This window comes from Cololabis saira, chromosome 6 (assembly GCF_033807715.1).
Source record: "Cololabis saira isolate AMF1-May2022 chromosome 6, fColSai1.1, whole genome shotgun sequence".
Taxonomy (NCBI): Eukaryota; Metazoa; Chordata; class Actinopteri; order Beloniformes; family Belonidae; genus Cololabis; species Cololabis saira.
The window spans coordinates 999,686-1,025,296 of record NC_084592.1 but is presented as its reverse complement, the minus strand read 5'-3'; the positions used below and the strand labels follow the sequence as shown (position 1 = coordinate 1,025,296).

Here is a 25,611-nt window from a genome sequence, read left to right as displayed (position 1 = left end):
AGAAAAAAATACTGCGGTTTAATGACTGAATATTAATGTGTGTGTGTGAGAGAGAGAGAGAAAGCAATGATGTTAAACTGAATAATTAACATTATCATCATCAGTGTGTAAAGAAATTAGAAGAACAATCAAGTAATAATAGTGATAATAATACAATGAGATATCTGAAAGAGGTAGGTACAAACACACAATGATCAATTAATAAAGTTAAAGTTTTTATAGTAAATGGAGTTAGTTAGATCAGGAATGACATGGCATGAGAGAGGAAGAATAATACAGAAGGAAGAAGGACGGAGACTCAAAGAGAGGAAAAAAGACAATCTTATTTCATAAAATAATTAATAGAAATGTTGTCTTTGGTGCTTGTTTGATTTCCAAATGTATTAGTGCGTGTGTATATATATATATGTATGTGTGTGTATACAAATACACACACACACACACACACACACACACACACACACACACACACAACTAAAAAAGAAAATCCAGGAAATCACATTGTAGGATTTTTAAAAGACTTCATTTGTAAATTATGGTGAAAAATAAGTATTTGGTCAGTAATATAAAGGAAGATTTCTGGCTTTCAAAGACCTGTAAATTCTTCTTTAAGAAGCTCCTCTGTCCTCCACTCGTTACCTGGATTAATGGCACATGTTTGAACTTGGTACCTTGGTATAAACTAAACACTGAACTTGGTATAAAAGACACCTGTCCACAACCTCAAACAGTCTCACTCCAAACTCCACTATGGCCAAGACCAAAGAGCTGCCAAAGGACGTGAGAAACTAAATTGTAGACCTGCACCAGACTGGGAAGACTGAATCTTAAAAAAAAATGATCACCAGAACGGTGAGTAAAGATCCCAGAACCACACGGGGACCTAGTGAAGGACCTGCAGAGAGCTGGGACCAGAGTAACAAAGGAACCATCAGTAACACACTACGATCAGGGACTCAGATCCTGCAGGGCCAGACGTGTTCCCTGCTGTACATGTCCAGGTCTGAAGTTTGATAGAGAGCATTTGGATGATGCAGGAGAGGATTGGGAGAATGTTGTATGGTCAGATGAAACCAAAATATAACTTTTTGGTAGAAACACAAATTATCGTGTTTGGAGGAAGAAGAATGTTGAGTTGTATTCCAACACCAAACCTACTGTGATGCACGGGGGTGGAAACATCATGCTCTGGGGATGTTTTTCTGCAGGGGAGTTGAAAGTCCGTGTTTCCCAGCGACAGCCCCAAAACATCACTGATCTAGAGGAGATCATGGAGGAACGGACCAATCACTGCTCTAGAGGAGATCATGGAGGAACGGACCAATCACTGCTCTAGAGGAGATCATGGAGGAACGGACCAATCACTGCTCTAGAGGAGATCATGGAGGAACGGACCAATCACTGCTCTAGAGGAGATCATGGAGGAACGGACCAATTACTGCTCTAGAGGAGATCATGGAGGAACGGACCAATCACTGCTCTAGAGGAGATCTGCATGGAGGAACGGACCAATCACTGCTCTAGAGGAGATCTGCATGGAGGAACAGACCAATCATTGCTCTAGAGGAGATCATGGAGGAACGGACCAATCACTGCTCTAGAGGAGATCATGGAGGAACTACCAATCACTGCTCTAGAGGAGATCATGGAGGAACGGACCAATCACTGCTCTAGAGGAGATCTGCATGGAGGAACGGACCAATCACTGCTCTAGAGGAGATCATGGAGGAACGGACCAAAATACCAGCAACATTGTAGAAAACCTTGTGAAGACTTAAGACTTAAGGAAACGTTTGAATTCTGCCATTGCCAACAAGGTTATGCTACAAAATACTGAGTTGAACTTTTAATGTTGACCAAATACTTATTTTCCACCATAATTTACAAATTAATTCTTTAAAAATCCTACAATGTGATTTCCTGGATTTGTTTTTTCTCATTGTGTCTCATAGTTGAAGTGTACCAAGGTTTAAGAGGACCTTATCTCTTTTTAATTGCAATTTGATCTGTGTATGTTTTGTAACTGGAATTGTATGTTATTGTGTATTGTTATTTATATTGTACTTTTTAAATAGGACCCCAGGAAGACTAGCCTGGCGTTTGTGCGTCGGCTAATGGGGATCCTTAATAAACATAAACATAAACCTTCTTCAGGAATTTATGCATTTATGTGTGAATTCATGGTTGTTTAGTATTCACAATCATTTGTAGGGTTGACATTTTCAAAAAGGTTTCTAATCAGTCTTGTCTGTCATTAAACATGTAGTCGTTATCAGAGTAGTCACAGTAGCTGATGTGTAGCTGAATAAAGGGACAATTATCACCATAGCTTTGTTTGAAAGACTGAGCAAGAATCCTCTGTCCTGATGACATTGTGTTCAGCTGCAATTTGAAACACAATTTTATTCTTTATTCTATATCCAATAGATACAAATCAACCACAGAGCAGATTTTACAACAGCAGTCTTGTCACATGCCAGAGTTGTAAAGCCTATGTAGTTGTCCTATTAGTCTTAAGGACAACTACCTTCTTATTACGTAGCTCAGGTCTTTCAGTCTTTCACTCACTCTCCCATCTTGCATTGTTCCTGGGACTTTTCACCATGTATTTGTTTTATCAATAAAACTTATGTGACAAAACTGTACACACAGATGTTACTTCTGAGTTTGGGGCATTTAAGATGCACTTTCTTGCAGAAAAAAAACAACAAGACACATACAAATTTCACATTATGCAGACATTTGAACTGGGAATCTTATTGCTGCCAACAACTGACTACCACATCACGGTGCTAAAATGAAAATAAGACAATAATCAAAAACAGAAATGTAGTTATCTTTGGAATGTTAAACAAAATAAGTCTTGTGACTGGATGTGACACAAAGTACAAAATAATGACTGACAATGTAACATGGACTCTTCCTCCATGGTCTCTAAATCAGGCCTAAGGGGCGCTGCACTAAAGATCCTTGAAATCACAATAGTTTTAATTAAAGCCATTACATTTTCCCTGTTTTTAAACCACCCTTAGCATCAGGAATACCACGGTTGAGGAAGAATGTTTTACAGTAGTCCTTTCGATGTCATACGTCTGAATGAAAACGTTTTAGAACTTTATTCCTTGTACTAAAATGAACATTTCTTTGCCACTAGAAAGCTGTGCCAGAAATCATCTTATTCTTGTGCTGACACGTAATGGACAAACTGGATTGATGGTGTGATTAAATAAAAAAAGATTTCTATTTAAATCGGATACAGATAAACAAGAAAACAAAGTCGTATTCTCTTATTTTAAAATGACACTGATTTACAGTTTATCTTGAATTACAGCAATCAGTTATATCTCAGGAGCACTAAGTGAAATGAAATGCTCTGGGTTTGGTTTGCAGCCCAGTGTAACCCTGCAGAGTATCAGGTAGAGGTTCTGACTAATAAATTACACACTAAATACTGTCATTAGTGCAAACATCACCAGTCACATCTCATCTCCATTCCATGTCTGGTGTTAACACCACAAATTATCAATTTGCCTGTTTCTTTGATTATAGCTTTAAAATCAACAGAAGGTAATGGCTTATCTTAATCACATCTTTGACCTTTTTTTTTCCTACCCAAAATTAAAAGGTAAAAAATAAAGAAGACATGTGTACTCCAAGTTAAGATGGTTTACCGTCTGTCTGAAAGTCTGTGCTTATTAAAATAAGAGATGCGTTACAAAATGAATGTAAAGTCAATCAGTAGACTGTAATACTCGTAATGTACTTACACAGCAAATAATACAGAAAACATTATTCAGGGTACACTGTAGATGTACTATTTCCAATTACAGTTAAATAAAAAGAAATTACTCTCAGTTTTATGCATTTCAAACTAAATCTGATACCCACAAGTGGTTAGTGAAAGAAAAAATATATATTTTTAAATGTCTTGTCAAAGGAATTACATTTTTCATGAAACAGAAATGGGGGGTATTGAGAAGTACCATAATATACACACTTCTGGAATTGATGCAAATGTTTTGGAATTGAAAGTCCTGGCCTCAAACAGAAATCTACCCAGGCTTATTATCCGTAATATTGCACATCATAATGTATTAACAACTTAATGCTGCATAGTCCCACTACAGCTATTATTATTCAGAGGCAGAAAGACCTCCCGCTACACTCCAGATCTACTACCAAACAGTTTTTACAACATACAAGCTCACTAGTGGAGGACAACAAAAAAAATATTGACCAATGCGACCCATGCTGCTTTGGAACACCAACACTTTTCTACTTTAAAGGGGACCTATCATGAAAAACAGGTTTTTTCTTGCTTTAACATATATAAAGTGGTCTCCCCTCAGCCTGCCAACTCAGAGAAGGAGAAAAGCAACCAGATTCTACAGTGTCTGTACAGCTGCCCGGATGATCTGTCCAGTGTGATGTGGATCTACGAGCCGTTCAGATTCGGCGCATTTTTGTTTGTAACCAAAATGCAAACCACACCCACAACTATAAAACCGTGTAACTGCATGAGCGTCCGACTATCGTAGCACTGCGTGACATCGGACTCTCTGTCCATCTCCCTCCAGCAGCTGCCACTTTATTGAGGTTTTTGTAGTGAAATGAGGAGGAATCATAGCAATAACTTCTCATTTCAACTAACTGGATCAGCCGTTCCCCATCCGTCACAGTTTCCTACAGCGCTTTCAACGCGAGCGACAGGAAGAAAATAGAAGTAGGGCGTCCGACAAATGTTCAGCTAAAAACGGCGTGGCACGTTGCGTCGTGCTGCGCAGCGGCCAGTTAGGACAGTCCAATAGAAAATAAAGTCATGGAATTAATTTTGTCGGTGACGCTCGCTCGCATCGCATGCAGTTATTAGGACACAGTGTAAATAACTCCGCCGGCCGGAGCTTCCTCCATTTTTCCGTAGCAGTGTATGGCGTCATTCAGGCAGCCAATCAGCACAGAGCCTCATTATCATAGCCCCGCCCACTCAGAATCCTGCATAGATAATGAGGTTAGAGAATGGGAAGATAAAGACATGGCTCAGAGGCTGAATTTCTCATTTATTTAGCAAAAACAATCAAAAGCTTGTTTTTAAGACATTCAAGGCCTCTTTAAAATAGGTATTAGATGCCATAATAGGTCCCCTTTAAAAAAAATAATAAAAAATTGATCATCTCCATTCAGATGTACCTGCCTTTTGAAAATGTTAATCATTTCAGACATTTTCCTCAAGTATCCTTTCAGTGTGAAAGCCTGACAGAGGTGGGCTTGGGGTTCCAGGACCCAGATTCTGGGAATCCTAATCCAATTAATGATCAGTTAAAAGCAGAGGACTCATTTCAGTGTGTTTTGTGAGATGTATACTGCCAAATAAAGATAAATTATTGACTTGAAATTGCAAATTTCCCTGCACCACCAAATGGTTTTGGAGAGACACAATCTTCAAGTTTTCATATACTACATTTGACCTGCAGGTATTTTCCGGAAATGCTCCCAGCTTTATAGCACAAATGCAGCCTGCAGGAGGTTGGGCTTATAATACGTTGAACATTTAAAAGACGACCAAGAACTCAGTTCAGTATCAGCTGTAACAGACCTTATCCATAGTGAAGTAATCCTCTCTGACAAGGCACAACCCTTCAACAGTTTAGCTGTTGTACTAAAGTCTAACGCTAAACTGATATGAATTGTTCAAAGAGGTGAACTGCAAAAACAAACAATAGGAAATCTTTAAAATAGCCAACATACAAAAAGTCTGTGTCAAGGCACATTATATCAAGATATGCTTTTGTAAATACTCAAACCAGTTAAGTATCAAAGGTGCAATATCTGAATTCCCCTAGGTTAAGGGGTGTACAAACAATGGTATAATATACTGTTTACTTTTACCAGGAAAAAGCGCCACATGAAGCTCAAATTGAAAGTATCCCTGATAAAACATTAAATCAAAAGGACATTCTATAAGTGTCAAAGTGTTGCTTCTTTCAAATCTGATCCCAGTGTAAAAACAATGATTCACTTATTTGGTTTGATTTGTTAGTTATACAACGAGCCCTGGTCAAATCTTCAGCATTCCAAATCTATTGGATTTTCCATTAGCTCATGCAGGACCATTTGCAGACAAATTAAAGAGAGCAAAGCCTTTTTTCCAGCAGTTTGAATAATAAAAGCCATACATTCTGAGTGAATCATGTGATTAATGAGTATGTAGCCCTTTCTGCTGGAAAACTAGGCCAGGAATGTTTAAGTACTGTTTCTCTGTTGTTCAAACAGCAGCATGGCCAGCTGGGACTGAGAACCAAGGCTTTCCAGGTTGCGGTGAACACATCTATGAGCCAGGTCTTCACTGAGCTTTTCATTGCAGGATTGGTAGCGGTATTGATGGTGAAGTGCTGGTTCTACTGCTCTAAATACATGTAGACCCGAATACTTCACAAATACATCGTAGACATCCAGGCTGTCCAGAATATCCTCATTCTCCAGGACGTCTGGAGCCATCCGAGAGCGCGTGGCCATGTAGTCTGAGTTGTAAAAACAAGCTTCATTAAAGGACCTGCGGTCAAAATACCCAGCCTCCTTCCTCAGCTCCACGGTGCCGGGCCGGGGCTGGTCGTGATAGGCCACGTCAGGGTCGTACTCCTGGAAATGGATGGGGAAAAACACCTGCCAATTGTTTATGGAATTCATGCGGCAGCGGTTCAGAAATTCAGTATTGATATTTGTGTTGACTTGAGCCAAGAAAAACAAGGTGTCGACCGGATGCTTCTTGGAGATAATGTCCATGTATTTAATCTGTGATGGCATTTCCGTCCTGATACTAATCCAAGGGATTTTAACTGTAGGGTACTGGTGTTCGTATGCGTTTATCTGAGTCTTCACACCAGCAAAGATGTCATCGTGCTCCACGTGTTGGGCCTCCAGCAGGTCATAAATGAACAAGAATGTTATGATTGCATTTTCACTCGTCTCAAAGGCATTGGAGGCAAAGACTTCCATGAAATGCTTGACGTAACTCCGGTCTCCCGCGGTGAGAGGAACTATGATGTGAACCCTGGTAGCTTCAGTCACGTAAGGCATGGGAATGACCTCTATGAGGCTCAGAGGTCGGACCAGGTGGACCCTCTTGGTGATGGTCCAGGTATGACCTCTCTGACTGACCTCCAGCTGCAGGTCTAGGGTGTACTCCATCCCCCTGGTGGGGTCGAAGCGCCGGTAGCCGTTGACCAGCTGCTGCTTCTTCAGGTGCAGGATGGGCATGTACTTCTTGTTCAGCTCCTCTACGGCCGTGTCTACCACGTCCGCTACGTCCAGCTTGTCAATGCCGAGCAGCTCGCACTTTGGAGCGCCGTCGACGCAGGAATAGATCTCCTCCTCTGTGAAGTATTCCCACCTGAGAACTTCAAACCGAGATTTAGGCTCAAACTGTGGGTTGACCCCCACGGGCCACAGGGCGCTCCGGCTGCCTTCAAACGCTACCACGCTCAGGTTCTTAATCTCTGCCTGTGAAGACATGACACACGTTCAAAAGTATACATCAATCAAACCAACAACGTTTACAACTAATAAGCCACTTAAATTTAGTTTTTTTTGTTTTTTAAATTTCAATCAGAAATAAAATACATGCTTCAAAATAAAACATTGATTTGACTTATGATCAGTACTGGAGTTGAGGGGGATGAGGGGGATGGCATCCCCCCCTGAAATAAAAACGGTCCAAATCATCCCCCCTGAAATAAAAACGGTCCAAATCATCCCCCCTGAAAAACTGCCATCCCTCCTTTCCATCCCTTATGTCATTTCATCAATGAATGTGGTTTTACTGCTATTTCAACATTTAGAGTCATCACCAGAAAAATAACACCAGAAAAATAACTTATTTGACAATTTCCCCCTGTTTCAAGTAAAATTTTCACTTGAAATAAGTCGAAAAATCTGCCAGTGGGACAAGATTTATCTTCTCATTACAAGCAACAAAATCTTGTTCCACTGGCAGATTTTTCGACTTATTTCAAGTGAAAATCTACTTGAAACAGGTGAAAATTGTTGTTTTTTCCAGTGATGAGTCTTGTTTTAAGTGTAATGAGATTTTTTTTTACTAAAATGAGACATTTTAACTAGAAATAAGACACATATTCTTGTTAAGATTTTGAGTTTTTGCAGTGATCCATGTTACTTATCCTGTGAAGGACAGAGTCATATTGATAAGTTCAGAAAAGTGTTTTTTATTGTTGTGTTTTGATGTATTTGATGTAAGCCCAGTGGATATTTAAAGCTTACAGAAGGCTGCATTTAACTGCTGCTATGTCATTCCTGCAGTATTTCTGCAGGTGTTTTGGTCACTGCTATTATTTGTAATATATTATATTATTTGTAATCAGCAAAAATTATCTGTCCCCATATGATAAAATCCACCATCCCCCCTGATTGTTTTTTACAATTAGAGTACTGCTAATGATCCATGAGTGATTTGTTCAGCTTACCTGAAGTGTTGCGATCTCATCATAAATCTTCTGCAGCTCAATCTCAGAGAAGTATCTGTGCAGCCGGTACATTTGTTCAGGGTCAGACACCGGATGGACGGTCAGAGCTTTCTTTAACTGTTCATTTTGCTCTTTACTGGGGTCAGAATTCTTTCCTAACCTATAATGGTGGTACTCCAGTCCCTGAAGAAGAAACAGAGGAGACCATTCATGAGTGATGATGGCATGACAAAAACATCCCAAATGTTATTCGGAGCTCATTTGCAATGCTTTGTTACTTCCCCTCAAATAAACATATCCTGCCATCGAGGAAGCTTCTGCTAATCTCTACTGTAAAAAACACTGTTTAGCATATTTGCATAGTGAAATTGAGCCACTTTCAGAGTTTTAGTGATTGTAACGACTCCTTGTTCTGTTTGAATGTATTGCATCCTATGTAAAATAATATTTACAATAATTAAACGGTAAAACCTGTCCGAGTGATTACCAATGTCAACAGAATATCAGTCATTTAAAGAGAAAACAACATACCACCTAAAGAGCTTGAGGATTTTTAAAGAAAAGAGATACCAATGTGATTACAATACAGTCATGTAAAGGACGAAGTGAGGCAGCTCTTCCACAAATGTTTGACAACTATTTAAAGTCTGTAGTAATTCACTAAATGTGCAACTGTCCGTGGTGAACTGACATCAGTATTAGGGCTGAACGATTTTGGAAAATAATCTAATTGCGACCCCCACCCCAATATTGCGATAGGATATGCAATCTTTTTTTGTAAAAAAAACCTAATGGATGATTTTAATACAACAGTACATACAGTTAGTATAAAATGTTCTTCCAAAGACAAGGCTTTTTTGTTTTAAGCCTGTAAATACAATATACAGACTAATAATATTATAACTAATGCTGGTTCTGCTCTAAGACTTGTTCCTCTAAAATTGGGGCGGCAGTAGCTCAGGTGGTAGAGCGTCCAATGATCGGAAGGTTGGCGGTTCGAATCCCGCTCCGTCCCAGTTTGCTGTCGTAGTGTCCTTGGGCAAGACACCTTACCCACCTGCCCCGTGTGAATGTGTTTGAATGTTGGTGGTGGTGGAGGGGCGGTGAGGATGTGTATGAATGAATAATGATCTCTGTAAAACTCTGGGTGCCTTGAAAAGCGCTATATAAATCCAAGTCATCATTATTATTATGGAACAGTTCTCTGGTCAGGCTGAGATTCAGAAACTAACTTCACCGTCATCATGTCTTTTACTCTTTTGGTGATTCAGAAACTAACTGTGCTAACAGTGTTAGCAGTGATCGCTCCTGGGACTCACCAAAAAGTTCAGCATTGCACTATAGAATATTAACGTGCGGATGTAGCGTGTTGCGTGCCTCTTTTATCATGACCGACATAAACCGGCGTATGTCCGGAACCAAAAATGATGGTCCATTGTTTGAATAAGTGGCCACAGAAATGACAAACCCAGGCTTTGCAAGAAGCAAAATCCAGCCAAAAAAGAAAAAAAACTCTCCTCCCGATGTTCATCTATCCTTGATTTGAAAATGACAACTGTCGGTGGGCGTATGAATCTAGCGGATGTGGGGACAATACATCCTTCTACACGCCCACACAGGTTACGTTAGGCGGATAACGCCTTCCTTCCCCTGGACTTGCCTACAGGCACAAGGTGACAAGTACCAGCCTTGGGTTTATATGTTGAACAACCTTCATCATCCAGACATATTAGTGGGATCCAATCCAAAAACGCCTAGTGATTTTCATGCTGATTTTTAACATGCTGGTACAAGTGTGTAGTTTTACTCCATGAAGTAGCAACGTTAGCACGACATACTCTGAACACCTGACGTTGCGCCACATCTTCCTTTTGTAAAAACCCAAATAATCCTAGAGTATGGATTTGCTGTTGCTCTTCTAGACTGAGTTTCAGCTGATCCAGTTTCAGACTGGCCTATCCAGCCCATAGATCAGGGGTCTTCAACTAGATTAGGCCGGGGGCCACATGTGCAAAAGGACTGTATGGAGATGGCCACAATGCATGCACGCATCAGCTCGGCTCGTCGTGGCTCCACCCGTTTTGTCCCCGTTTGTCCCCCCCCCAGGTGAGAAGTGGGCTGGTTGGGGTGAAGCTGCTGTGACGTACTCGATTGCGCAACCGCTTTGTTTGTGTCAGCGCTGATCAGAAATCAGCTGGAGCCGCGAGCGTCTGAGAGTAAAACAGCCCGTCTACATCCCTTTTTTAATTCTCTCGTCAGCACCAGGTTTATGAACATCTGCACCTCAGAGTTGAATCACCAAACAGACGTTTGCGCTTTATAATAAAATCGCAGCGAGTCGCTCTCGCGCTGACTCCCGCTTCCTGATTCAAACGGCTGACGGCCCCGCCCCCGACCAATCAGTGGCGTGGAGGGTGGTGACGTCAGAAATAGTCCCAGCTCAGCCCGGATAGAACCTGGCCAGAATGGTTACAGAAAAAGTATCTGCTTGGCACGGCTCCACCCGTCTCAGCCCCTAGTGCAAAAGCGCAAGACGGGGCCGTGGCGGGTAGAAGTGAGCTGAGGTGGTACTAGTGCAAAAGGGCCATTAGAAGTCCGTCTGAAACGCAAAGTCCTCATTTAGAGATTCAAATGAAAAAAAATGTCCGGCCAATCCTAGAAGCCTAATGATGTAAACAAGTCCTCGTTACAACGGAGGTTAATAACAAATAATGTGACAAACATTATCACTGTGCAACACTGGCAAAAAATCCGTAGTAATAAAACATCTCCAACAGAGATTAACATGTACAAACACTGTCCAATGAATCATTAACCAACTGAAAAGGCTACCAAGCATCTGAAATTTTTATTAATTAACAAAATGCGATATGTAAACCAAGTTAGTTTCGTTTACTTCATCACTTCCGGCGGCCGGAAGTGACGCCGACCGCTGACGATCGGGCGGCTGATCGATCGGGACAACACTACTTTCCCCCCACTTTTTAAAATATGACCAGGGGCCACATAAAAGCTCCTGGCGGGCCGCAAGTGGCCCGCGGGCCGCCAGTTGAGTATCCCTGCCATAGACTATAAAACAGTCTCTCCATAGGCCACTGCGCAACAGAGTAAAGCGCAGTATGAAGGTTTGATGCAGTTGAGTGCTCGCCCACTCACATCACAACTCTAGAATTGCTCACGTTGCGAGTTCAGAAGTTTTAAGAGAATGTGATATTATTGCAAATGCGATTAATCGTTCAGCCCTAATCAGTATTCTTTTTAACAGAAAAGGATTAAAAGAAAAAGGTTCCTTGTTCTTTATTCAACCCATATTTTTCACCATAGCAAGCCTCCTAACCCCCCCTTCCTGTGCTCCTTTATCTAATGCTCTCTACTGAAGGGCGTTAGGATGGTTAAAAAGGAACATAAGACATCATGGCTCAGACACATCTTGGTACAGTAGTACCAAGAGGTGGTAGTAGTTGTAGGAGTAGTACTGGAGGTGGCAGCGTAATCCCAGATGGCAGCATGCCTTTGTCTCTGGCATGCGTATGTCTGTTTTAGTTTTTTAGTGGATTTTAAGGATTTTCACCTAAGGTTTTTGTACTGATGAACGGCCAACTCTCAAAGGTCTGTGGATAGTTCATGTTTTTGTCAGCTTTGAAAGGCTGCTCTGCCTCGTAATCTCTGGCCTGCTCTTTGTGCTTGTGGACTGGCTTGCTAGCCGTGGCTTGTTTTGAGATTCTTGGAATTGTGAAGTGTGATTGACTTCCTCCCCGGAGCTGCCGTGGCGGGACTTTGGTCGTACATTACAGCAGTTTCTGATACACTGGGGCCTGGGATCCATCTCACTCATCCTGCAGCCTGTCTGTCCATCCACCCAGCTCTGCCATACACCACTTCTTGCACAACGTTTTCTGTCCTTAACCTGAAGTCCTTAAGATAAAGGAAACAAAGTCTGAAGAGTGAAGAGTCTGAGCAGGAATTGGAACGGAGCCATGGACTACGTTTACATGCAGTCAAAATTAAGTTATTGCTAATATTCCGGTTACTGAAACATTGGGAATATTCCGTTTACATGGTAATTAATCATTCAGGATATCTGGATCAAACCAGCAACGCACGGAGAACATCCTGATGCAATGCCCGTAATTTCCGCTTCTTCTTCCTGTATCCAAATTCAAAACAAATGCTGCTTCGCGCAACTTTTCTCTCACCTTCTTGTAAATCTTCTATCCCGGTACTTTCTACCGTCTACAAATGCAGAAATGTTCATATCCTTCATTACATTTATGAAGTGATTAGTCTTCTCCTGGTCTTGGTTTCTCCGTGTTTATAAGAACTTCCTGGACTCAAAAGACCAGGATTCCTTGTGAACAGAACATGTGCAGAAAACAAATTCCTGTTCCGTTTGATGGGGATATTCCGTTTGGTGTTTACATGACCCAATATTCAGGTTTTAAAAGGAGTAACCCAGGGCTCATATTCAGGGTTTTTTTTACAGCAGCATACAGCAGTAGGGCCACCGGGAGCCCCGGCGTTTGTTGGAGCAGCTGTCCATCCATCCATCCATCCATCCATCCATCCACCGGGCCGACCCAGGCCCAAAACCGTTGTGCACACACTCGTCAAACCCATGGCTGCAGTCATGGTGGTTGTTTCCTTGGTCTCTGCCTCGCCATGGCAGGTACGGTCGGAAATCCATACTCTTTATGCCCGTGACTGACAATCAAAATCCATGCAACTTCCACACTAAGACCTGAGCCAGCTAACTATCCAGTGCATGTGAATGCCACTCCATCCGTCTCGCTCCCATGTCCGTGTGAGTTGGATAATTGCTGTTATCCTAATGCGTTTTCTCTGATGAACAACACAGGTGCCATGCAAGGTAATACTAATATTAGTTCTTGTAAGGATTCAACTGTATTGAGCATTAAGTGAAAATGTTTCGTCTTTATGCTTCTTCTGCTGACTGGTATTCACCCAAATCCTGGTCCTCAAGTACATTTAGCACGCCATCTGATTTTAAAAATAGGTCTGGTTTACATGTAAATGCTTGCAGTCGGCTTTCTAATATGAAAATGGATATGCTAAAATGTTGGGCTGAGTCGACCGGTACAGAAGTGATTGTTATCTCTGAGACCTGAGGGGTATTCCAGGAAGCGGGTTTGGTGAAAATCCTGAGTTTGTTAAGCCTGAGGTGAGGGAAATCCGGAGTTTTCAGTTCCAGAAAGCGAGCTAACTCAAACTCTGAGTCAGTTACTACGACAACTGAGCCTCTGAACCTAACCTGCTCGCTAGCAGGTTTACTTCAATAAAGCCTGAGTTTTTCTCTGTCTCCTGCCTCAGTGGCGTCAATTCAGCCAATGGGGCAAGCGGCAGAGAGAGCAGAAAAACGTATTGTATTCACTATGTCAGTGCAACAATACAATAGAAGTGCAACAGTACAAGTTTTGGGGAAGATAATATCTAGTGAAATCCATCATGTTGTTCTGATATGCATTTGTAGTTATTTTATATGTAATAAGTAATAGAATAAATCAATACAAATAGACACAGAGTAATTCCATAAATGTATAAAATAAAAAATAAAAAAAAACATTTACATTTTCCCCTGAAGCCGAGGTGTGGCGGCTGCCCCTGATCTAAATGACAATAGCATTTCATTCAATACCATTCCGTTTTCATCTGTAATATTATAAGACAGTGTGCTTAAATCAGGGGTCTCCAACCCTGGTCCTGGAGAGACCTATCCAGCATGTTTTAGATCTTTCCCTGCTTTAGCACACCATGATACAAGGAGCTGTGTCAGCAACAGAACTGTCCAGACCTTGATGACAAGTTAATGACGACCATTGAGTAGAATCAGGTATGTTCATGCAGGGAGACACCTAAAACATGCTGGATAGGTGCTCTCCAGGACCGGAGTTGGAGACCCCTGGCTTAAATGTTAAATGAATACTGCATTCAAACTTACACATTGACTGCAGCAACTTTCTCCCACGCCAATTCTCTCCTTTGCTGCTGCAGCTGTTCTTTTTTTCAGAAATATGCTCTCATACTCGCCATACGCACGTATTAACACTTCTAACTCCAGTGGCGTGAAGTATGTGGATCTTCAGATGTAAACTAATGTTTCCTCAAAAGGGATTTTGTAAATTGAAATGTTAAATAAAGTTTAAAAAAATGTATGTGGATCTTTTGATGTCGCCGGTTGCCATGGTGAAGCGTTGAATCAGGGCTCTACTGATGATGGCTTTTTAACTCGAGCTTAACAAACTCAGAGTTGATTGAACTAACTCATATCCGCTGTTCTGGAACCGAAAACTCAGAGTTTCCGATCTCAGGATAAGCCAACTCGGAGTTGAGGTTTGAACTCGGAGTTTGTTGAACCTGCTTCCTGGAATACCCCTCAGGCTCTCAAAATCTGTTTTTGAGAAAGATGTATCAATTGAGGATTTCAATACTTTCCGCTCTGATCGCCCTAAAAAGGCCAGTCCAGTTTTGCCACACAGGTCTTGCTTTCCAAGTCTTTTGCTAAACATTTTGAATTCTTAGCTTTAAGTATTGTCTTTTCTGTTGGTCAACACCTAACTATTGTTGGTTGCTATATGCCTCTTTAATGCAGCTTTTAGCTCAAGTGAAATTCAAGGAAATCGTTCTGGTAGGCGATTTTAATTGGGACTGGCTTTTACAAGTATCTGATCCTTTTAAGGCCCAGTGTTTGGCTCTTAACCTCACTCAAATTATTGAAAGCCCTACTCGTCTCAACCCCAAATGCCTAAGCAAATCTTCTCTTATCAATCTTTTAATAACCAACATGCCACATAAATATTCTGCCACAGCAGTTTCTCCTAATGATCTGCGTGAGAATACAGTTAGAGACATTAAAATCCCTCGCACTAAGCCTCCAATTGTTTATAAAAGAAGTCTTAAGCACTTTGTCGAACAAGCTTTCCTTCATGGTCTCTCTCATTTTAACTGGGGCCATATTTTATTAATTGATGATTTGAATCTAGCTTGGGAATATTTTCATGACAGTTTTAGCTAATTTATGGACAAACGGGAGAGTCCCTGGTTCACTACTGAACTACATAAGAGAAATCAGCTCTGGGCCAATGCAAGGAAGTCGGGCCTTGTGGCTGATTGGCTACTTTTTCGCCAAGCTCAGAATAGCTGCACTAGCATTAGGGAAGCTAAACGTGAGTATTAATTATTGCAGACCACTGACAACTTAAACGAACCTAGGAAATTCTGGCATACCATAAAATCGAGAGCTGCCACCTAACATTGTTGTCGATTCCACCCCTATATCAGATAAAACTGAGATGCTAAGCTGTTTTAACAAACAATTTATAGCCTCCAGCTCCTTGTTTGACTATTCATGTGATAGAAACTCACCCACTCTCCCCCTTGTTAGCCCAGCCTCAAGTAACCAACATTTCTCTTTCACCCCCTTATCCATTAAAGAGGTTCTTACAGCCTTAAAAGACCAAGATCCGCGAAAATCAGCAGGCCCTGCTAATCTTCATCCCTACTTTTTACATTTGGCTACACATATTATAGCTCAGCCTGTATCTCACATTTTTAATCTTTCTATCCAGAGCAAGGTCATTCCTGATGTGTGGAAAACTGCCCATGTCCTCCCTCTCCTGAAAGGGGGTGACCCCACTTTACTGAATAATTATTGACCCCTCTCCAAGCTCTGGATTTTAGCAAAAGTTCTTGAAAGGCTTGACCAGGTCAAGGACTACCTGAGCTTGGACAATATTTTATCTCCTTTTCAGTAAGGTTTTAGGAAGCAGCATAGTACAGCAACTGCTGCCATTAAGGTGATTACTGATATTGTGGAAGCCACGGATGCCAAGAAATACTGCTCTGCCCTTTTTATTGATCTTTCAAAAGGCATTTGATACAGTCGATCAGAGTATTTTATGTCAGCGACTGTCTACCATTGGAATGTCAGCCCATGCTGTTGGCTGGTTCTCTAAGCAGTGTGTGCAGTGGTCTTAGCTCTGGGTTCCTAAACACTAGTAATGGTGTCGTAGGGCTGGGCCATATGACCTTTTAATATCTCCATATTTTTAGACCATGTCACGATACACAATATACATCTCGATATTTTGCCGTAGCCTTGAATTAACACTTTGATGCCTACAATCACACCAGTATGATGATTCTATACGTCTACATTAAAAGCTTCTTGTTCATACTGCATTAATATGGAATAAGTCAAATTTACCAAAACTGTATTTTTTAAACAGTTACTAAGCAGTGAGTGGCAGAAAGTGCACGTTGCATCTCCCCGTCTGAAGAACATCTGCTAAGAACATGTTCTGGTCCTGGTTTTACCTGGATGAGCTGGTTTTACCTGGTTTTACCAGGATGAGCTACTCTGAGCGGGACGGGCCTTTACAGCACCTTTATATTAAGACTAATTGTAGGTGTAGGGACTGCAATGTTTCATCCTCCTCCTCCTTTCATGAGGCCACATTTAAGCAACACTAGGTGAAGTTTCTCAGCTCTGGAAGAGAAAGGCTCGGCTACGCTGATGCGTGTCGCGGTGAGCGGACAGTTGGAGCTGTATCATCGCAACGTGAGAGGAGAAAACATCCCCTCCCGTCTTTACTAAACCGTCCCAGTTTGCTTTGAAAGAGTCCGTTGTGCGTAGCAACCGCGCGGATGAACTCACGGCGCAAACAGGCCGAGTTTGGGAAAGTTAGGTGGAAGTGACCGGCAGACCCGGACAGCAGCACTGACACCAGCAGCACCTTTCTGCTGGGCGTATGAGGATGCACCCCAGCCCTAGTGTGCAGCAAGGTTCCGTCCTAGGACCCTCTCTTTTCATTATTTATTTGAACAGAGTAGGCCAAAACATACATGCATCTGTACATCTTTTTACTGATTATACTGTTGTCTATTGTTGCACATCTTCTGTCGCCCAGGCGTCCAAATATCTGCAGTCTGCCTTTGACACCATTCAGGCACAACTGTATCATCTCAGGCTAGTTCTAAATGAAGGTAAAACTAAGTCCATGTTTTTTTTTTTTTTTAAGATTTTTTTGGGCTCTAGTGGCCCTTTATTCAAGTTGCAGATAGGAAGGGGGTAGAGAGAGAGAGAGAGAGAGAGAGAGAGAGATCGGGGATGACATGCAGCAAAGGTGCGCAGGCCGGGATTTGAACCTGCGACCGCTGCAGGAGGACTGTAGCCTCAGTATATGAGCCGCTGCTTAACCCACTGCGTCACCGAGCGGCCACAAGTTTAAAGAAAAAAGAAGGTGCTTGCTGTTTCACCCTGTATTACGTCTGCTCAGGTTCCCATATTGAGTCTGTGACCACTTATAAATACCTTGGCATAACATTGGACGATAGCCTTTCTTTTAGATGCCATATTGACCAATTACTGAAGAAACTTAGGCCCCGTTTACACGGAGCAAAAATTGTGGTGTTTTCATGCGTTTTGACCGTTCGTTTACACGAAAACGAAGCTCAAAGTCTCCAAAAACCATCATTTCTGAAAACTCCGGCCAAAGTGGAGATTTTTAAAACCTCAGTTTTCATGTTTGCTTGTAAACGGAGGGAAACTGACATTTAGGTTTCAGAACGTCACATTATGCAACAGAAGGGTCACTTGTGCGACCTGCGTTTACAATTTGTTTGTAACCGTCAATATTTTCTTGTATTTTACCTGTTTTATATTCTAAAGTCACAATTAAAAGTAACTCCACTTCTCTGTCACTTCAAACGAAAGACTCTCGTTCCGTCTTGGAAGTAACTGGCAGTCCAGGCTGATTTATGGTTCTGCGTTACACCAACGCAGAGCCTACGGTGTAGGGTACGCGGCGACGCACACCGTACGTAGGCTACGCCGTCGATTTAACGCAGAACCATATTATTCAGGCTTCACACGTGTCATTTGTTGACGTTTTTTTCCAGGATTCTGATTGGCTAGCATGACTTTATCTTCTCGTTACACTGCCCCCTGCAGGTTTGGATGCTCATAGCACCTTAACAGCGTATTTATCCGGGTTCGTGTAAACGAGGATATTTTTCAAAACGTAGAGGGGGAAATATCAGTTTTTGTAAATACCCGGCTATGTGGAAACGTGGCCTTAAATTAAAGCTGGGTTTTGTTTTTTTTTTAGAAATAGAACCTGTTTTTCTTTAAATGCAAGCAAACATATCCTTGCAGCCACTTTCTTGTCACTCCTGGATTATGGTGATGATGTTTTAATGATGCCTCTGCTCACTCCCTTCATCTACTGGATGCTGCATATCACAGATGCTTGAGATCCATAACTGGTTGTAAACGCGTTACACATCACTGCACATCGTACTCTCTCACTGACTGGTCTTCACTTCCCATGCACAGAACCACCCACCGGTATCTATTTGTCTATAAATCCATCATTGGACTACTCTCCTCCTATCTGTCCACATACTTGACATAGAAACACTCTGATCAGAACTTCCGATCCCTGGATTACGTCACATTTGCCGTCCCCTCAGTCCGTACTGAACTTGGAATAAAGACGTTCTCCTACGCTGCGCTGGAACCTGGAACAGCTGAAGATGTCCAATTTTATTTGGCTAGGGGACTTCAAATGACTTGTCAGAAGGCTGGTGAGACAGTCAGTGGGGTCTGCACATGTACTGGATTTAACTAGTTCCTTTTTTCCTTCATTTTATTATTAATGACCTTATGTTCCTGTTTTGTTTTTGTCTCTTGTACGTTCTGTTAATATGTAACTTTGTGTTTTGCTGCTACCTACCTAAAATAGGTATCTTGTAAATGAAACCCTGGGTCTCAATGAAATTTTACCTGTATAAATAAAGGTTAATAAAAATAACCCTCCACCTCAGCTATATATGATTTGTAAAGGGGCAGTTTGGTTTTTTCTGTCACACAGCTGTTCTGGATAACAGTCTCCAAATCTTCTTTGTGACTCAACATTCATTTAAAGCAGTATAAAGGACTTGTATATGCTAAGATACCAGTTTTACATTTGAAGGAATATTTGCCTACTTTCAGGAAGCATAATCTAACTTGCACAGTTTCAAGTCTTAACTATTGACAAAAACCAACCAAAATAGCTTTGGATTCCTGTTTGGTTTCCAGCAATGTGTCACACATCCACAATGATTGAAAGCTCACAGTCCTACAGTCGACATGAGGGAAGAGGCAAGAGACTCCAAAGATTCATGCAGGGGTCGGCAACCCCGTCTAGAGCAGCATGTGGCTCTTTAGCGCCGCCCTAGTAGCTCCTGGAGCTTTTTCAAAAATGTTTGACCTTTTTTTTTTTCTATTTTTTCTTCCTTTTTCCTTTCCTTTTTAATCTCGACACTTCGACAATTTCCTCGACATTTCGACTTTTTTCTTCACATTTCCACTTTTTTTCTCAAAGTGCATAATGAAAAAAAATCTTCCCCCAGTTCTAACTAATATAGAAACATGCAGCATGTGTTTCTTCATTCTAAGGCTGATACATACAAGACTTTTCGGTTTTGCGGCTCCAGACATATTTGTTTTTTGTGTTTTTGGTCCAATATGGCTCTAAAACATGTTGGGTTGCCGACCCCTGGATTAATGTCTTCAGAGAAAATGAGACTGACTGAAAAGAAGACCAAAAGTCAATAAATATTGGATCTTGGTAAAAGGGGCCAAACATCTGCACCTATAGAGGAACAACAAAGAGCTAAAATAGACTAAATTAAATTTGTGCTTATTTAAAGACCGTTTCATTTCTCTATAGCCCCAAACATCTAGAGTGGAAGAAAATAAACTTACCTCGTAGTTACTAACACAGTTTATGCGTGTGTAATCAATGATGCATCTTCCCAGCCACTCGTCAGGTCTGGAGCTCAGGATATCATTCCTACAGTTTTCCAGGAAGGGCTGGAGTCGCAGCAGCAAGCTGCGTGACAGCAGGTACCCAAACCCTCCGTAGCAGTACTGCCCTTCCATCTTGCCCCCTATGAACTCTTCAGGACTGCCCATGTAAAGTTCCCAGTCCATACTCAAGTGTGACACCAACACTTTAATCCTGTCCGCTTCTACGTAGGCATCGTCTTGGACGAAGTAGAACCAGTTATATTCATTGATGTAATGGTCAAAAATGTATTTGATGGTCTGAAACATGTTCCAAATCAATCTCTCATCTCCATGAGAAACCACAAACATGCCGTGAGGGACTTTGCGGTTATGTGAGCCGGTAAAGAAAACGACGGCGTCCAAATGATGGCTGATGGTTCGATTCACAGCTACACCCAGAGTGTTGATGGTGTTTTTGGAAGTCAGTACCCCGACGAACAGCCGCTCCCGCATCCCCAGCTCTGTGCTGATGTATTTAGCCCTGAAAAAAACACAAGACACACGTAGTGACTGAATGCTGCTTTTGATTACATTTTGTACAGATGGAACTAGAAGAGAAACAATCCCCAGAGCATTTCTTTTTATCACATTTGATCATTTTCCTTCAGTGACTCAAGTACTCAATTTATTAAATTAGGAGAAGTTATTTGAAAAAAAATACATTTAATTCCACCAAACTCTACGGATATCTTGGCAATTTTCATATTTTAAACATTTTGTATGGTTTTTCTCACCGTTCTCTGTTGCGATCTTTCAGGTGGTAAACATGTAATAAGTTGCTTTGCATCACAACCCTGTGTACATTTTATTTCCTCCTGATGACTGTCATTAATGATTCCTTTTACAGCTGCTGATTTTTTATTAAAATAGTCAAACAATTGTTATCAGCAACAAATGAAATGCTAAATATTTACAGATTTTAAATTATTGGGTGGACAAACAATTACACCAGCATAGGCTTGGAATAAGGGTTTTCCACATTCCTTGAACTGCACTATCCAGAAAAAGACAGATGATTGAACAGGATAGTCCTCATTAGCTGACACCATCTATCTATCGCGACACAAACCATGTTAAACCATGCCTGTTAAATCTGGAGAGTTACACCTCCATGTTTAGCAATACTTTTCTCCGAGATTAATCTTTCAGTAGTGTTTGTTAACAGTACTGGAGTTGAGGGGGGATGAGGGGGATGGCATCCCCCCCTGAAATAAAAACGGTCCAAATCACCCCCCCCCCCCTGAAATAAAAACGGTCCAAATCATCCCCCCTGAAATAAAAAGAGTCCAAATCATCCCCCCCCTGAAATAAAAACGGTCCAAATCACCCCCCCTGAAATAAAAACGGTCCAAATCATCCCCCCTGTAAAACTGCCATCCCTCCTTTCCATCCCTTATGTCATTTCATCAATGAATGTGGTTTTACTGCTATTTCAACATTTAGAGTCATCACCAGAAAAATAACTTATTTGACAATTTCCACCTGTTTCAAGTAAATTTTCACTTGAAATAAGTAGAAAAATCTGCCAGTGGGACAAGATTTATCTTCTCATTACAAGCAACAAAATCTTGTCCCACTGGCAGATGTTTCTACTTATTTTAAGTGAAAATCTACTTGAAACAGGTGAAAATTGTTGTTTTTTCCAGTGATGAGTCTTGTTTTAAGTGTAATGAGATTTGTTACTAAAATGAGACATTTTAACTAGAAAATAAGACAAATATTCTTGTTAAGATTTTGAGTTTTTGCAGTGATCCATTTTACTTATCCTGTTAAGGACAGAGTCATATTGATAAGTTCAGAAAAGTGTTTTTTATTGTTGTGTTTTGATGTATTTGATGTAAGCCCAGTGGATATTTAAAGCTTACAGAAGGCTGCATTTAACTGCTGCTATGTCATTCCTGCAGTATTTCTGCAGGTGTTTTGGTCACTGCTATTATTTGTAATATATTATATTATTTGTAATCAGCACAAATTATCTGTCCCCATATGATAAAATCCACCACCCCGGGACTGGAAGATGCTTGTTGACATTGGGCAGCAACTCGTTCTTCCACCTGAGATTGCTTCCACCAACCTTAGGCCAGACATGGTACTCTGGTCCCCTTCACAGAGATCAGTGTATATCATGGAACTCACAGTCCCGTGGGAAAACTCTGTTGAGGAGGCGTATGAGCGCAAAAAACTGCGATACACAGAGCTGGCAGCAGACGCATCTCAACGTGGCTGGAGTGCAAAAGTCTACCCAGTTGAAGTTGGATGCAGGGGATTTGTGGCTTCTTCCACCATCAGATTATTGAAGGACCTTGGAATCCAAGGACAGGCTCTGCGACAGACTATCAGAGCAATTTCTGAAGCAGCTGAAAGAGGCAGCCAGTGGTTGTGGATCAAACGGAAGGACCCTTGCTGGGCTCCAAGAACTCCCACCTGAGAATCCGAACTCCAACCCTCCAACCGTTAGAACCATGAGGATTTTTCATCTAGGCAAAACCTAATGATTGGGCACGGGACACAAGCTAAGGCTTGATCACCCTATAGCTGGCCACCTCTGATGAGGGTGTATAGTGTTTAAAGGCCGAAACACCCCCTGATTCAGAGGCATACTACTGAAGATGTGTCCCGAAATTGACATCAACCCCCCACCCCCCACTCTTAACATCCCGGCAAATCTCATGCGAGTGCATACCATCTATTGGCACAATAGATGGTGCCAATGTCATTCCTGCAGTATTTCTGCAGGTGTTTTGGTCAGTGTTATTATTTGTAATATATTATATTATTTGTAATCAGCACAAATTATCTGTCCCCCTATGACAAAATCCACCACCCTCCTGATTTTTATTTTACAACTGGAGTACTGATAATATGGCCTAGAGTTGAACCACAGTTAATATCAATAAACGATTTAACATCAGCATCTATCTGCAGCCTACTCTGTACTGTGCAGCCGCAAAATCATTTATTTACCACTATTTTACTTGTCTGATCATTACTGCATTGAAAAAAGTAGAATATTTAGCTAATGTTTGTCTGGAGACATTTAGTTTAGCCAACTACAGTAACTGTATTTTTGGTCTAGTCGTCATTAACATTCAACAACATTCCTACACATGTTTTTTGTGATTAAAGTTTACTGATTTTAACATACAGGACTGTCTCAGAAAATTAGAATATTGTGATAAAGTTCTTTATTTTCTGTAATGCAATAAAAAAATAAAAATAAATGTCATACATTCTGGATTCATTACAAATCAACTAAAATATTGCAAGCCTTTTATTATTTTAATATTGCTGATTATGGCTTACAGTTTAAGATTAAGATTCCCAGAATATTCTAATTTTTTGAGATAGGATATTTGAGTTTTCTTAAACTGTAAGCCATGATCAGCAATATTAAAATAATAAAAGGCTTGCAATATTTCTAATTATATTCTAATATTCTAATTTTCTGAGACAGTCCTGTATCTATTGCGACACAAACCATGGACAGCCTGTTAAATCTGGAGAGTTACACCCAGTACTCGAGTTGTAAAAAAAAAAATCAGGGGGGATGGTGGATTTGATCATATGGGGACAGATAATTTGTGCTGATTACAAATAATATAATATAATATATTATAAATAATAGCAGTGACCAAAACACCTGCAGAAATACTGCAGGAATGACATAGCAGCAGTTAAATGCAGCCTTCTGTAAGCTTTAAATATCCACTGGGCTTACATCAAATACATCAAAACACAACAATAAAAAACACTTTTCTGAACTTATCAATATGACTCTGTCCTTCACAGGATAAGTAAAATGGATCACTGCAAAAGCTCAAAATCTTAACAAGAATATTTGTCTTATTTCTAGTTAAAATGTCTCATTTTAGTAAAAAAAAATCTCATTACACTTAAAACAAGACTCATCACTGGAAAAAACAACAAATTTCACCTGTTTCAAGTAGATTTTCACTTGAAATAAGTAGAAAGAGATTTTTTTGCTTGTGATAATTTCAAAAATTAAAATGTAAAATTTACATGAAACAGCTGAAAATGGTCACATTTTTCTGGTGTTATTTTTCTGGTGATGACTCCATCCCCCTCAACTCCAGTACTGGTTACACCTCCATGTTTATCAATACTTTTCTCCGAGATTAATCTTATTTTGAGAAACTGGTATTAAAACCTTTGAATCCTAAGATTTCAGTAGTGTTTGCTTGTTAATAAACCCATCTAATTGAAACAATCTGTTCACGAGTTAGAATAAACATCCAACTAGAACTGACCTGAAAACTTTCTTGTCCGCGGTGGACGGGACGTGTTTGTACGGGACTATCCTGGGCTGGAAGTACTCCTCCTCCCCGTCGCTGGAGGGGGAGATAGAGTTGGGTCTCCGGGCTCCTCTGAGCGGCCCCCCCTGGCCGGAGCCCCCGGCCTGGCCCTCGGTCCCCCCGGCCCCCCCGGTCCGCCCGGCCCCGGCCAGGGAACAGCCGTCCTCCGTCCAGCTGACGCTCAGCAGACTGAGCGTGAAGCCCAGAGAAACCCCCACCACGACCGGGCCGAGCGGCCGCAGCACCGCCACAAACACCGCCAAACACACCGACACCCGCATTGTACACGCACAGTCCCGCTCCCGAGGCGCTCAGTACGGACCAGCGGAACTGTTCATCCAATCTGAAGTAAAGCAGTTATGCTCCGGTCATTAAATAGTTCTGAAAAGATGCGACTTCTTCCTTAAATCCTCACCAGTCCTGTTACGTGGCTGCTAGCAGACTCCTCCCCCGCACCGTTAAGGCTGATTTATGGTTCCGCGTTACACCAACGCAGAGTGCGGCGTAGGGACGCGGCGACGCGCACTCTATGGCGTAGACTACGCCGTCGATTTAACGCAGAACCATAATTCAGGCTTTAGCATAGGCCGGCGTCGTGCCAAAAAGTGATTGCCTGCCAGAATCTGATTTCTCCCTGAAAATGGGTCTTTTTACCTGCCAAAAATTGATTGAAGGCCAAATACAGTTAATGAAAGGTTGTTTCTACCTAAATATGATTTGATCTCATTCTTGAGCTTCATAATATAAATACAACACAAAATAGGCATTTTCACCTGCCAAAAATTGAATGAAGGCCAAATACAGTTAATGAAAAGTTGTTTCTGCCTAAATAATCTCATAATCTGAAAATCTGACGTTTTAGCGCTATCGCTCAATGGGCTGCTGTGCGCTGTAAATAATAATAAAATATAATAATAATAATAATAATAATAATATCCGCGTCGATTTAACGCGGAACCATAAATCAGGC

The 25,611-nt window shown here is 41.2% G+C and overlaps 1 protein-coding gene across 2 annotated transcripts; it reads right to left on the bottom strand.

Moving 5' to 3' along the window:
- chpfa (chondroitin polymerizing factor a) lies at positions 1-25,056 on the bottom strand. Of its 2 annotated transcripts, XR_009782775.1 has the most exons (5): positions 24,597-25,056; positions 20,245-20,809; positions 8,478-8,660; positions 2,146-7,497; positions 1-1,979 (listed from the first exon to the last, which is right to left on the bottom strand). XR_009782775.1 is itself a non-coding variant. In XM_061723015.1 (4 exons), the coding sequence occupies exons 1-4, from the start codon at positions 24,920-24,922 to the stop codon at positions 6,241-6,243; spliced, it is 2,331 nt and encodes a 776-aa protein (XP_061578999.1). In that variant the 5' UTR covers positions 24,923-25,056; the 3' UTR covers positions 1-6,240. The 2 variants fall into 2 exon arrangements, 1 of the variants encoding a protein (XP_061578999.1); XM_061723015.1 differs by having other exon boundaries at positions 1-7,497.
- Positions 25,057-25,611: the final 555 nt, after the last annotated feature.

What these genes read in the sequence shown, in the direction of transcription:
- chpfa (XM_061723015.1), bottom strand. Translation starts at nt 24,922, where the DNA reads ATGCGGGTGTCGGTGTGTTTGGCGGTGTTTGTGGCGGTGCTGCGGCCG. An exon ending in GCGGACAAGAAAGTTTTCAG is followed by an intron (nt 20,810 to 24,596) that starts GTCAGTTCTAGT and finishes TGTTTTTTTCAG; the next exon opens with GGCTAAATACATCAGCACAG. An exon ending in ATGAGATCGCAACACTTCAG is followed by an intron (nt 7,498 to 8,477) that starts GTAAGCTGAACA and finishes ATGTCTTCACAG; the next exon opens with GCAGAGATTAAGAACCTGAG.